The sequence below is a fragment of the Aythya marila genome (assembly GCF_965140915.1).
Source record: "Aythya marila genome assembly, chromosome: 12".
Taxonomy (NCBI): Eukaryota; Metazoa; Chordata; class Aves; order Anseriformes; family Anatidae; genus Aythya; species Aythya marila.
The window spans coordinates 11,921,159-11,936,458 of NC_139053.1; the positions used below are offsets into that span (position 1 = coordinate 11,921,159).

Here is a 15,300-nt window from a genome sequence, read left to right on the forward strand (position 1 = left end):
TCCACTGGAAAAACATCCTCTGGTGCCATTCCCATGTCCTTCAAAGTCAGTGCACTTGGCACCATGTGGGAGGCTGAGCAGTGGCCATCTGCTCCTCAAACTGTGCCACTGGCCACGTCACCTCTGGCTCTCCCAACTTCTGTCTTTGATTTTTAGCTCAACTGACTGCAACTTTTTTTTATCTGAGACCCAAACCCCAGGACACACAGAAGGGTGCCTCTTGCTGTGCTCTTGAGGCTGTGTTTTGTTGCAGCAGGCTGCATGGTGGTATCTCTGAAAGCAGTCTCCAGAAGCAGTGCAGGAGTTTGGTCCTTGCTGTCTGCTGTAGCCTGGCAGAGCCTCTGTGCCATTCCTGCCTCCTCTGCTGCCTGTCCTTGAGCACATATCTGCAACTTGGATGGGGAGAATTTCCCCACTGGTAAAATGGGATATTTAGTAAACTTCAGCTGGAGAGGGAGTAAGAAAAATGTACAATGCCAGATAACAAAGCGTGAGGAAATGTACTTACGTATGTGCAAGAGTTGTTATCTCCTGCCTCCAAACAATGATGTTGGGATACATTTAAAATACTCTGTAACTCTTTGCTACTGAATCTCACCGTGGCCTATCTCAGTCTAAAATAAGGTATTTCCACATTACAGCCCTTCATCCTAGTTACACCTCTACATGTGGATATATGCTTTATATGTATGTTGAATATAGTATGTAGTATAAGCAGTAAGCTCATGTATATGGGTTTGGGGATATTGGGGGTGGGAGGTGCTACTAGGAGAAACAAAACCTTTGCTACTTCCACGGGCAGCTACAAAGGACTGTGCACTGATACCACCACAGAGATGCTGGATGAAGCATTAAGAGGCTTTGCTTTTCCTCTGCTGATAGGGACAGCAGCTGGTATGTTACTTACAGTCCTGCTCACCTCTTCTTCACTTATGTTCAATATGGAAGCATTGCAGAGACCCTGCAGCACCCTGTCTACAAATCTGCTTTTCATTCAGGCTATGTGTTCATATGCAAGGCTGCAGCTGAAGTGCTGGCTCAAAGAAAACAGCAGTCTTGGGTACTCCTGCTTCATGCTCCCTGATGGTGCCTGCTCAGCCTGCAAGTGAATTCCAGCTGCAGGAGATCCTTAGACCTGGGATATGAACAGCCACAAGACGTTTGGGAAAGAGCATATGGAAATTACTCACCGCAGTGCGGTATGTGCATCTTCGTATTATCTTCCAGCTTATCACCAAAATGATTTCAGCTCTGAGGATGTTATGATTAATGAAAAATAAAAAAATTCAAACCGAAGGTTACATCATGAAATCTAGCATGCTTTATCAAAGCATTATCTGGCAGTTGCCAGAGCAGTTGATTTAGCACATTTTCTGCTGTCTTACAGGACAAAACGAGAAACATTTAAAAGAAACTTATGTTTTCCTCCAGCTTCCTTCTTTTTGATTCAGTTAAGAAGATGCAGTTGTGCATCCTTTAAGGACTCTCACTTTGTTTCAGAGGCATTCACGAGCTCTTCCATTTAGACATTCTTGTTATTTTTTTCCCATTCTGACAGTGCTTTTGGAAAATAATTGGCCAATTGCATATTACCTGACAGTAAACATACTCACTGTTAAAACAGGTTTTCTAGTTTTTTTATATTTTTAGAGTATGTTTTTTGATCCAGAGCTTGGAAAATGTGCTGTGGATGAGAGGCTACCAGCTGATAGCAGGAAATGCGTTTTTTTGTTGTTTGTTTGTTTTTAAAAAGGTTACAAATTATCTCTCTCTCTCTCTCTATCTATATATATATATAGATATTAATAGAGAATAAAATAACCACTTATAACCAACTGAAGGCGGCTCTTACTACAGCTGAGAGTCTGTCACTTTGACCATTAAGTGTGGTATCTGGTGTGACAGAACAAGGAGCCAAAGAAATAGCAGGTATAGCTTTTATAGGTTGGGAATCTAGACAGCAAGGGATCTATTTGAAATGATATGACATTGCTAGAAACAATAGGATGTATCTAAAGTTAGCATACTGTTTGTTGAACTGAGACTTGCCATTTTGATAAAAAGGATCCTCATGTGACAGTGACCGTTGGCAAGTGCCAGAGTCCTGTCTCCAGCAGGGTGCCACCTTCCTCTTTTCCCTTTTTGGTAAATGCACTGTTGAGAAATGGGAAGTGAATAATGCAGGAAGCTTTGATGTCTCTTTTTTTTTTTTTTTTTTTTTCCTTTTTCTTTTTTCCTGTTCTTTTTCTGCTGTAGGGAGAAGTGAGAAAAAGGAAAAACATAGGCAGGCATGGAGGAGTGCTGCCACTGTCATTGTTTGGGAAGACCGTCAGCATTTCTTGCTGTAGGACACCAGTGCCCTTTTCTACCTCATGCCATTATAGAAGCTTAGTGGATTATTTTTTTTTTTTCCCCAGGATCTGTGTCCACTTGTAGAGGTAAGTGCAGTTAAATGCATGCCTTGCAGGTATCACAGGTAATTCTTGTTGCTCTCTCCCTATCGTTGAAACCAGCCATACACGCTGTTTTTTTTCTTCCCTATTCCTTTGCTGCATCCATCCTTATACATAGTGTGTGAACGTTGCGGACTTCAGGAAAAGGCACTAAGGTGAGACCAGAGTCATGCAACAGCTGACCTTCACAGAGCAAAATTTTTGCTTTATTACTTCCTTTGTTTCTGCACTTAATGCCTGAAGCTTTCAACTGCAGGTTTTAGGTGGAAAAGGACACAGGGAATATTTTTTTTTGTATTAATCTACCCTAATGCCCTATCTGCGGTGGGACGAGAGAGACTCACTTGGCTTGAACCAGCAGAGCTCTTTGCTTTTATCAGAGTCACATCCACCTGTACCAGCTGGGAGCTGTGTGTGTGTCACTGTTTCCTTGCTGTACCTGGAAGCACTGAGGAGTGCCTCTGCATTTGCACCAGAGCAGCCAGTAATTAACTGATTAGTTGGCTTTAATGTTCTTGCAATAGTTTCATGTGCCTTTTTTTTTTTTTTTTTTTTAAAATTTTTTTTGATAGTCCAGTTAGCCACTGGAATCATCACTAACTAATGCAGTACTTTTTCTCTGAGGTGATGACTTACCCAGATGTGTACCTACAAATGTGGGTTTTTGCAGATTCTTTTCATCCATGACACAAACCTCTGAGTTTGGTATTAAATGTATTTCTAGATAGACACGTATTTTATCATTTCTGGCTGAATAGCTTTCCATGTGGTTTCTTAGCTTTTATACAGTTTTTAGCTTGTACTTCTCCTATGCTGTGTGTGAATGTAGTGATGTATGCTAGCTGAGGTTGAGTATTTTCTTCTGATGGGACAGAAACTGACAGCACAAGAAAAATGCAGGTATAGCAGAACATGCCAGTTCCGATTATGTGCTCCTAAAAAATAATATGGCAACTGAAAAAAAAATATTTGCTGTCTCAGTGTTAAGTGAAGACTGGGTGAGCACTCGGTAGAATCTTAATTTTAAACAAGAGGAAAATATTTCTGGTCTTCTGGAGTTTTACCAAAAAATTGCGGTTAACTCCATAGCTTTAAAAATATGCAATTCAGATGTCTGGTGCTGATGCGTCCAGGGATGGTCGTTGAGGGATAGCCTGCAATTTCTTCCAGAAGCAAATGCTGTCTGCTTAATGGGTGACATTTCCATGTTTAGCTTGGGCACTCAGAGAAGGCTGATGTATTCTGCTCAACATCCAGCAGCTCTTGCTGACTTTTTCCATATCTTTCTGAATAGATAAGAAACTTTGAGGGAGGAAGTATGGGTGGTTCCCAAGCATGAGGCTGTAACACCAGCTGGGATCACAGTCTGACAGTCAGCGAAATTCAGCACATTTCAGTATGTTTCAGCAAGACTTCAAGTTGGGCAGCAAGAAGCTTGCAGATTGCTGCCACCCTAAATTGCGTTCAGAGTAACAAGGTCCAAACTTCTGGATGGGAAATTAGCTGTAATTACAGAATACTGTCCTTTACTTTTAAATTAATTTCATAAGTGAAGGTATCATCTGTTGGCATGTTCCAATGTTTAATGTAAACAAATCGATGATTGAAATGAGAATGTTATCGTAAAAAAAAAAACAACACCCCCCACAGATGTTGCCTTTGCAAGAAGACATGCCCGCCAAAAATGTGTGCAAACTGCAGTGCTTATATTAGATCCAAAGTTGTTTGCATCACTTTTAGCACAGCCCTAGTTCCTCATCTTTCTTGGTTTGCTAACCTCTGCTATCTTTTTGCTCCTCTTAGCTGGTGTGAAGGTAAAGGTATGGGCAGCCGTGATCCAGCCAGCTGGTGTCTCAAAAAGAAACCTGCAGCACTAAATGTGAGCAGCTGACTTTGCTGGTACCTGTCTGACTGGGCCACTTAGGAAATGCTGTAGCGGTGGGAATGAGCCTGCAATTCCAGCTTCCTCAATGCCACACCCAAGGGAATATTTAAGGTATTACACATATATAAGCTTTCTTTTTTTAAGCTCTGCTTTTGGGCCTTGTGGAAGGAAGGTGGTGTTGCACTTAAAGTCTTGTCCCAGCCTTACTCATTCTCACTTAGTCTTCACTTATTCCTTGGTCTATGCATTAGTGGGACTAAAAGAGTAACAGGGAGCTGTGCTGAGGACTCACTAGTCTAGCTCATGTATTCCTCATGGTTCCAAGCGGTAGCCAGTGTCTTTAGTTCAGTTTTGGGAGACTTGGCAAATCCTTCTTTGCCTTTATAGCTGCAAATTGCAAGCTGCAGACCTTCCCCTGCAGGGATGGCTGTTAAGGTGAAATGCAAGGCTAGCAAAGACCTCCTGAATAACCTGCATGCCAGCAGATGAGCTGCCATGCATCATGCAAGTTTCCAGTTACACATTGCCCTGTGGCTCAGATGCCACGCCAGGGAGACATGCCACTGCAGAGTTCTGTGGTGCTTCCCTCTGGGAGCTGGGTCCTGACTCATACTCTTCCTGCAGTGAATGTATATTCATTTTCCAGCATGTGTTTCCTGCAAGGAGGCCCGCAAGGGGCAGTTAGTATTTTTAACTATGCTTTTCTTTTCAACCAGGCTGGTTATGGGCTGGCATAAATACTTGCTGCATTAAGAATATGTCCTAGATTTTATTGACTATATTTGTGTCACCCACGTGATGATGTACTGTTAAAACACTTTATGAGCTGGACAGTCTCTGTGCTTTTTTTCTTCAAGGAGGGCATGAATTGCTCATGTTGAATGAATTTCTTGAAGTTGTGAGAAAATAGTGTGCATTTGAAGGCCTTATGGATGTGTAGTACATCTGTTTCAAAGCACAGGCTGTCTTCCTTAAAACAATTGTGGTGTTTGTAATTTCCCATTTTGACTATGCAAAAGAAAAAAGTTGCCCAAGTAGTCATTGTGTGAAACCCACCAGTAAACTTCACTTCCAAATATGAAGTCATGTGTACTTCACAAAAGCCAGTGTGGCTGAGCTGTAGGCAGGCCTCCTTTGAGGAGAGGGTGGCATTGCACTTGGAGTAGCTGCTTGTGAATATTTGGCTTGAGTCACTGGGGGAAAGATCATCCACAGGGTTGGGAGACTAAGCAGCTTAATTGAAAAGATACCTGCTAAATAGAAGTATGCAGAAAACAGGAAAAAACTTATGCTTAAACTCTTTCCCAGGCAACAACTTCTGGACATAGTTGGAGACAAGATACCAGTGCTGCCGATCCTTCAGCCTGACAGATGCTCTCACAGGACCACTGTGTACATGGTAAATGTGACCATCTGTGCTGTGAAGCTGGAGGCAAGAAATAGGCAGAGAGCTCCAAAAGGTAAAATATATTAAAAAACATATATATATATTTGATCCTATCAGAAAGTTGGCCATTGATTCATTGTTACTGTGACTTAGCAAGAAATTTGAGAGAATTCCTTGAAACCAGGGTCCTAGTGCTTAATGCTATGCAGGTTCATAGCCCAGGATAATACTACTCTTCTGGAATACTCCAAGAAATAATAGGAATCTTGAAAAGGAAGTGTTCCTCCATGCCGACTGGCCTACATGTGAACTAGCCAGACTGGTTAAAGCTTAATTAAAAATTGCCAGAGTGGCTAAATTCTTTTCTAAGTGCAGCTGCAAAACATTAGCTGTGGGCATATTTTAGACCTTAATTAGTAACACTTGCACTGGAGGACCAAAATCCTTCATGACTGCAGCTGCAATCAATTAATATCAGTTAGGCATTTTTATAGGCAATACAAGGGTCTCCTGAAAATGGTGTTAGAGCCCACCTAGATTAAAAAAAATACTTACATGTAATAAACTACAAAATCAAAGATAACTACAAAATGTCTTTATTGAAAAAAGCAGATTATAGCATCTAAGGTTAAATGAAACTTCTGACTTTAATATTAAATAACTTAGGATGATAGCAAGTAGCTTCTTCTTTAGATAAATAAATCTACATTTCCCAATTTTTTTCTTCAACAATCAAGGGAATCAAACACTGAAACACAAAACCACAAGTAATTCTAAAGACTAAAAGACAGAAGCACATTGGAAGGTTTTACAAGGATATATACAAAAATAGTTAAACTAATGTATATTTTCAGCATGTAAACTAGTTACATGATATACAAACAGGGAATTTATATATTTCCTAACAAAATAAAAATCAACGTTGGTCCAAGTTCTTGGAAGAAAACTATATTCTTTTAAAGAAAATGAAAATATTTCTCAAATGAAACTTAATTTAAGTCAAATTATACACTCTAGTTACGGCATTAGTTACAGGATGAATCACAAACTTTTAAACTTTTCTTGAAACACAAGAAAGCAGCTTTTGTCTCCTTTAGAGCTTTGGTTTACTTAACTACTCTGGAATTTCTGGTCTTAAAGAGCTCCTCTAACCGTGTTTTCCTTCTGAAGCTCCACCTTACAAAATATATACATACACACATACACACATGCACACAAGTGAAAAGAAAAGAAACCCAAACAACCCCTTTTTGAAAGCTCAATTATCTGAGTGCATTCTTCTGTTTTGTTTTCCAATTATCATTTTGGTCCTTTCTTTGGATCACATCCTCCAGTGCATGAGGAACTCTGAATTGCCTAGGACAGCGTTGTATTGTAGGGACTTTGTAAGACTGCCTTACCAAAATGGAAAGGTGTACTCCTGATGCAAATGAGATCAAGTTGTTATTGTTTTAACTTTATGGAAATATTCTGACAGTACAGAATGCAGAAAAGGCTTCTGATGAACAATCACATCATAAAATGAACTCCAGAAAGTTTACATCTGTGTTGAACTGATTTTATATAAGCATACTCCTTAAGAAAATAATTAAAAGAAGCTTTCTCATTTACATAATTCCCCAGACAGGATGTAAAATGTGAAGAAACTGTCACTAGCACTACAGATTGCAGCACACCATTGGTTTAGATTTGCTTTTATTTTTTTTCTGTTCTTTGATTGAAAAACTGGCAAATTTCATTCAACCTCCAGCTTTTATACTTAATGCTGGAAAAGCAAAGCTATACTTCATTAGCCAAAAACAAAATGGACCTGTCTGTAGAAACTGATGGAACAACAACTGCTGCTTTCTGGTTTTTAAACAAATTACTTATCCTATATTGAAACAGTCAGTAAAAACTTTCAGTATTTACTGTGATGATACTTAACACATTGGAACTGAGTAGAACTACAAGACTGACAAATTAATGTGAAATTAAATATTATTCTGTTCTAAGGCATGCTCGTTTTCAAAAAAGAAGAAAAGGTATTGTATGTACATGTTAGATAGTGTGCTGACCCTTGAAAAGTAATGTCAAACTGGAAACTTAACCTTGCCCCTGACTGGAGGCAAAGTGCTAAGGAAGGTGCTGGCAGAAGACTGGGCTAAATGCCAGCATCATCTCCTCCTCTGGCCACTGTGATTTTTAAGGTTTTGCTTTTACAATGGTAGAGCAAAGCATGGTTCGGTACAGCAAGTACTGTTATGGGACGGCTTGCTCACAGGAACAGACCCAAACCTTCTCTGTATTTTAATGATTGTTTTCTTAATTTGGATTCTTTAATATGTATCACAAAGACAAGTAAACATAAGTACCTCAGAGCTAGATGTGGGCTAAAGCAGCATCTTTAAATGGAAAAGTATTACATCGCATCTCAGGCTAAAAGTTTATCCTGAAGGTCTGCTCGGTTCCATTTCATATTGTTTGTAGTAACCTTAATGGAACTGACCTAATCATACAATCTAATTTAAGACAATTTTTTTTCCTTTTCTAGAATTTGCTGTTTGGGCAAGAGGCACATGTATTTCTGCTTCCCTCTGAGGCTGGTTTGGTGACTACAGACAAACAGGTAATACTTGCAAATGCAGAGAAAGTGTGCATGCAGCCAGTGCCCACTCTTTGGAGGGCAGGCCTCTTAGGTCAAACTGTAGGAATAGGGCACTAGTTGCATTGTAATTCCATTCAAAACACAGTTCTCACATTAAATATGTTAATTTTAAACATATATTAATAAGAAAATCACTTTTTAAAGGAGCATCTGACTTGCCAAGGAGCATTCAATAGAACAGGTTCATCTAGGCCAATGGAAGTTTGGCAGAAGTTCAGAAAACATACCTTTTGTTCCTTACTAACAGAAAAAAATAGTTCACAGGAATTTTTCCTGCCTCCTTGCTCTCCCCCACCCCCCCAAGGAAATTCCAGACTATCAAAAAGTTCTGTTAAAGGAGTTAATTATTCCACTTAGGAATTAGTGTCCATTGGATGCCCTTTGTACTGCTCAAGAGCACCACAAATGGCTTTCAAAAAATCAATGGAGCATAAGAAACTAAACTGCAATGGTGTTACCAAATAAGTCATTTCATCAGTCTGCATGCTGAATTTAACGTGACTATTTCTGAACAGATTGGTCAGATTCTCGATGTGTTGAAAACTGGCATGGAAATGTCCCAATTTACACATGCGGAGAATCTTGTCTGGTATTTCCACTTCCTTTGGAGCAGAAAAAAAAAAATATATTTTATTGTAATTTTGGATACAAAGACAGCAATGATGGATTTATTTAAAATATAAATTCAGGAAGGCTGGATCAATTCTCATGAGAATGCAAGGAATTTTTTTAAACATACAGATGTGTGATTTGCATGTAAATCATCAACACATGGTAGAAAACAAACCATAAAAAAGATTCATCTAACTTCCTATATGGAAGACATATATTTCCCCAGAGCTCTGAGGTTACTGTAAAAGCTTATGCAAAACATGAAAGTGTGTACATTCTATGTACACCTAATACTTGTTATAAAATACCAATGTTTCAATTGTCAGTGTCTAAATTATTATTTCTGCTAAACTGTATTTTGTTTTCCCGTGAACATAATCACCATAATCAGTTCAAAAGTATATCTAGAAAAGAACACAAAGCTGAAGAGATAATACAAAAAACACTGTCCCCCCCTTTTTACTAACATATCAACACACAATCATAAAGCAGTTGGTAACAAATTCTTGTATAAAACAAGTAGCATGAAGACAAGTATACCTTTGCATAGAAAGGGGCTGCTAACCCTATTAAACAAAAACAGGTTTAAAAGATTGTTTAGTAAGTGCCAAATCATCAAGTTGGTATGAATGCATTCTGAAACTGTGGCTAGACTTGTACACGACAAGCAATTACAGAGGTCTATAACTTCCTTCAATTGTTGTGAACTTGCATGTAGCAATCTTTTAGATATGTTTGTCTGTAATGTGTTTTTCATGAGATGCTTGACATATTTCTTTAGCAAGCAAAATAGTCTTTGGATGACTGTGAAACCATGTAGGATAAAGAGTTGGCCTGGTGCTTCTTCACAGAATGCCATTATTTAACCCCTGCTGAAAATTGCCATTGCTAAAAATGTTTGCTTGCTTCCTATTCACTACCATTGGGAATGTAGGTTTTTAAAACTGTGAGACTGTATTCTCTAAGACCAGAATTTGATGAAATGAGCTAAAATGCTAGTGTTGTTCTTATCATGCCTGCTGCAATATGATAAGGTGCTAACTTCTGGAAATTAATTCTGCACTCCTTACTTTGGTGAAACCTCCACTGAAGAAGAGTGAGTAGGGAGTGCAGAACAGCCCTTTATACCACTGTTTTTAGAATTGCTGCCACTTACAGTTACAACTTAGTGGCACATTATTTGTTCAAGTAGACGGTGTCTCAGTGAAAACGTCTAGATAAAAGAACACATATGTACAAGATCAGAAAGAACCCCTCACCTCTGATTTAAAAAATAAATAGCTGGTTTAGATGGTTATTACTGGGATATCATCTTTAAAGGAACAGGAAAGTCATTTAAGATTTCTGTCTTCTCTTTCAAACAGCTTACTGGTAATGGAAATGTCTTTCAGAGTTCTGTGACATGCATCGGATAGCTTGGAGGTGGATGTGATGGCAATTTAATATTAAGGCGCCTGATATGACAGCCATGACAGAGCAAGTGGCCTTCTAATGGGTAACAACGGTGGCCTTCCTCATCATTGAGCTGCAAGCCACAGTCCTAGAAGAAAAATTTAAATCCTGGGTTAGTGAGTGATTCAGGTAGGTTATCTCATATCAGTGTTGATCTGACTTCTGTAACTATGAGAGCTCCCTCCCATGCCTCCAAAAGCAGCAATCTCAAGAGTTTGTGGTAGACAGACCCTGACTATCTTGTATTAAACAAAATGCTGTTACTGAAATCTGCTAGGACAATCTCTAGAAGTACCCAGCCCAGTTGTCGCATTTTTCTTCTGTTGTTTCCCACTTATCTTCATCTATTAAATGTTGAAGCAAAACAGATAAAATTAGGCTAAGGACTAACCCTGATACACGCTCAACGTGGAACAGGTTAGGAAAAAAAAAACAAGGAGCTCATTCTACAACAAGGCAGTGAGCAGGAATTAGGGGAGTATAAGCAGAGAATGAGAAAGAGGAGTAAGGCCAGAAGGGGAGATAAGGCATATTTTACTTACGTATCAGGACTGAACTTTCATATTATTATTTTTTTTAAATCTAATTTGAATTAGAGAAAGACTTCAAGGCCCATGGTTTGTATTTTTGGTGGAGACACATAAGTATCTCTGGGACTGGCACATAACTACAGGGATGACATAAGTGAACAACAGCGTAGGAACAGAAATAAAAACAACAGAGTAAACAATGATGCTGCCTGCTGACAATTGTGTACACTGCAGCAGAGGTAATCCTGGTGCTCAGTTATCATTGCAACCTTGAGAACATTTGAAAGTTACAGTGGTTTTGTGCTTGGATTTGCTGTTTCAAGAGTTGTAAGTACTTAAAATTGTTACTGTGACCAATTCTGACAAATCAGGGATTCTGAATATGTAACTGAACACCTAACAGAAGAAAAAATGTGATCAAACTGGGCATATAGGTAATTTTAGTACTGAAAATCAATGCAGAGTTTTTAATTGGACTCAAAGTATGATTTTTCAGCTTTCATAGCTAATGTTAAAATCTTTATTTTTTTATAATGCTGAAATAAGAATGAAAACTTTTAAAGTAAGCTTTAAAACTGAAATGTTAGTTTAGAGAGGCTTTAATCAAAGCTTCTGCCAATTTCTATTTTCTATGTGTGAATATATGCTACATACTACCTTTATAGTCTATTATATTAAGATTTAAAATTCAGTTCCTCTTTATAATTTAAAAAATTCAGATATATTACAAGTATTTGGAATAGCTGTTGGGTACCTTTTCCCTGTCCAGAACTGGATTCCTTTTTCTGCAACAAGAAAGTCTACTTTCTCAGTGGATTTCAGTTCTAGAATGAGTCTATATTGATCTGCAAGCCGGCTTGAACTTCACAGCAAATTTTAAGCTGTTGCATAAGGAAGAGATGACATGGAAAAGCAGAAAAGTTTCTGAGCTGACTAGTGACTTTGCATGATCAACAGGTGGTGATGACAAATGGCATTTCATATAAATTCGGCCTTTAAAAAGAATCCATATGAATCCCTCAAAATACTGGTACTAACTGAATTAGCAATATTTGGAGACAGCAGTGACTCAGTGTGTACAGTTTGAGCCTAATTTGAGGATGTTAGGCAGTAACCTACCCCTGTTAACACACGGCTAACCCCCTGATTTCTGTACATAAATGCATTCTGCCATTCTGGGCAGATGTGGAGGCAGCTTGATTTCCTTCAAACTGGAAAGAGAATGGGGAAATGAACAATGAAACAGAACTGAAAATAACCCCCTATTTGGACATTCTAATATAACATCAATAGGCTGGGAGAGAAGGGGAGGGAGCTGTTGTTTTAGGTGAAGCCTGCACAAAGCAATAGATGAGGAAAGGAGGAGGAGAGAAATAGTTTTCCAAAACGCTGAAATTTCCTGTGCCAATTTTTCTGGAATATCAGCTACCTCTGCTGGAAGAAGACAACTAAGAGGATGGGCTCCTCCTCAGGTTTAGGTTCATGTACATTTTGAGAAGCCCTGAATTTTGCTATTTTCTCCCTCAATTGGAAATCTCTCTATAAAATCTTTCTGTGCAGGAGTGCACAGAAGACAGCATGGCTACATTTTTTGCTTCTGGTGCTTATGACAGGCCATGCTGGATGCTATCACAGTTACCACCTGCATGAATAATAGAATGTATTTATCAGATAGCCGTACCTACTGCAAAAGGGAAATTTTGGGTTGATCCCAAATTAAAGGGTTTGTCTCCTCCCTTATGGGATGCAGAGCTAGGACTGAGCGCAGCTCTCCTCCCTCCCTGTGAAGCAAGGTCACTAGTCCCAGAACCTGATCTGCCCCCCCAAATGTTTAAATGTTCTGCACAAAAAGAAATAGCAAGTCACTGGTACCCGTCTCTTTTATAGTAAAAAATCACTGTTCATCCAGCATGGAAAAACTCAGAACCCCTTCCCAGCATAGGGTAATGGTCTTTCCCTGCAAAGGCCATGTGGATTCAAGGCCCCTCAGACCACAGCCACGCAAACTGTATACAAAAAGATCAGGCAAAAAAAAGAACCAGCACTTCCCTCTTTGTTCTTTCCTCATCTACAAGTACAGAGAAAATTCCACTAAAACTAAACCCGGCCTTTGAAATTCATATACTGAGAGAAGAAAAAAGGAACTAATCTGGTGCTACTAGAGACGGCAGCACAACTGGCAGCCTATCTTGTACTCCTTCCTCTGACTCCTTTTGGGAGCTGTGGGGCAGAGCCCTGCCTGCCCAGGCGCGCAGGAACCAGCAAACACACTCTGGGGCGCGAGTCACGCACCGATCAGGAGGATGCTCGCTACTAGCAAAGCCTTGCCGTGGGGGAGCTGGGCAGAGGCACGCAGTGACGCTTACCTCGCAGTGATAGCACTCCACATGGTAGTCTTTGTCCATTGACACTACTCGAATCGTCTCCTCGGAGCCCTGTTGGGGAAAGCACAAAGAAGGTAAGAATGTGTTTTTAAGTGGTGTTTTCTCTATCTTCTTTCAGTGCCCAACTTATAGCTTTGGAAAGCTGCTTCCCAGGAGGATCCCCTCTCCTGCAGAGCAGGGCATGCTGAGGGTCTTGCCCCACTAGGCACAGCACTGCACCACTGCTTTTGCAGTTCAGCAGCAGCACGGGTATCTGACAGAGCTAAGCTGTAGAGGTCCTTTGGGAAGTGTAGCCAAAACTTCATGCTCAAGGGACAAATTTCTCTTGAGATCAAATCATTTTCCAAGGGCACCCAGGATTTGCACAGATTACCAGCCAAACAACATGACTTACTGATTGGGTCACTCTTCCCTATAGAAATCCTGACCTGATCTTTCCAGGACTTCTATTCCCCTCAAACCAGATGGTACACAAATATTTTGCACACACATGTGTCACTCTATGTACCCCATGGAGATTTACATACTAGTCCAGCAGGTAATTACGTGCACAGGCCAAAAACCTCAGCATGAGGGTGGATGTAGTGGAGTTGTGCAATACCTGGCTGAGCCCCAGGCCCTGCTGAGCAGCCCATACCCTTCTTCTAACCTCACAGACTTTCTCTGAGCCACTCTGATGCCTCTGAAGACAGAACTCATTAAATTTGCTGCCCTGCATTGTTTCCAGTTGCAGGCGTGGTCAGAGCATCAGATATGACGTAGCCTATGTCTAAGACAAGCTGTAGGCAAGTTAGCACCTGCACTGCTAGTTTTGATCTAACCTATGAGACCTCCATGGGAAAGAACATGGAGTCTATCCCGCTAACCATCAGATGAGTCAGCAGTAGGGCTGCTTTTTCTTCTCTTTTCTTTTTATTTACTTTTGTATCTAAATATATATATATTTGTATTTATATTTTATATGCTTTATATATATATATAATTTTGTAAGACACAAAACCAAGGGAAGTTTCCATAGGGCTTTTCTCCTTACACCCCACCAGCAGGGCAGGTAGTTCTGTCTCAGCCTTTATAAGGTTTTAAATTATGTGAGACTTTACCATTTAACAGAAAGAATTACAAACGGAAAATAACGTGCAGAGTGGTAGAGGTGGGCATGCTGAGAGGCTCTAGCCCTAAGCTTTACTGGGGCACAGCAGCTTACAGACAGCAAGCTCTGGCTCTATAAACATGCCAAAGAAGAGGAGTGAGATGCTGAGGCTCTTGCTTGTGAATGAGCTGGTCAGTGACCTCAACAATGGGAACTCAGAGGGTCCTACACAAACATCACTGCAGCAGGCAGAAAAGGATTGTCTTAACGTACAAATCTTACTGTATTAACGACACTGCCACAATGGGCTGAGGTTGCAAGCAGCAGTCATTCATCTGACTTTCCTTTTAGCCATCCTTTCTACCTGCTTTTCCACCCCTTCAAGCACTCTTATTACAGTGCCACCCCAGGATGACAGGCTATGTGGCCTTTTCACAGGGTCAGGGTAACCCCTCAGAAGTCTTTTCAAGCTTGGGCATCTTCACACATTCCATCAAAAATGCAAACATAGCTCAAACAGCAATTTTCCTTGTCTGCTAATGGGAGATTCTAAAAATAAACAGGGCTTTACTTCTTGGGTTGTTCTTGGAGCCCTGGTCAGGGCTTTCAATTAAACAAGATTTATAACAGCATAATCAAGACCTGGAAAGCACCCTAAAGATACAAAGTACTATGCTGCATAAGTGCTATGACTATTACAACCTCTGGGAATGTTTGGGAGTGACATTACTGCTGAACTGTATTTAATTTAGTATCTGACATACTACAGCCTCTGAAAGAGGGAGGAAAAGCATCTAATGTGTTTTTGCAAAGTGTTCATATGCCAACAGCTGTTTTCTCTAAAGAGTCTCTGCATGCTA

General features: G+C 40.0%; 1 protein-coding gene across 1 annotated transcript in view; it reads right to left on the reverse strand.

The window, feature by feature from the left end:
- Positions 1 to 6,309: 6,309 nt before the first annotated feature.
- Positions 6,310 to 15,300, reverse strand: part of WTIP (WT1 interacting protein) — a 78,495-nt gene continuing 69,504 nt past the window's right edge. The window contains exons 7-8 of the mRNA XM_082770073.1: positions 13,333 to 13,401; positions 6,310 to 10,524 (exon numbers count right to left, since the gene is read on the reverse strand). Of these exons, the coding sequence (XP_082626199.1) occupies positions 10,372 to 10,524; positions 13,333 to 13,401 (222 nt within the window). The 3' untranslated portion in view covers positions 6,310 to 10,371. The remainder of the gene's footprint in view (positions 10,525 to 13,332; positions 13,402 to 15,300) is intronic.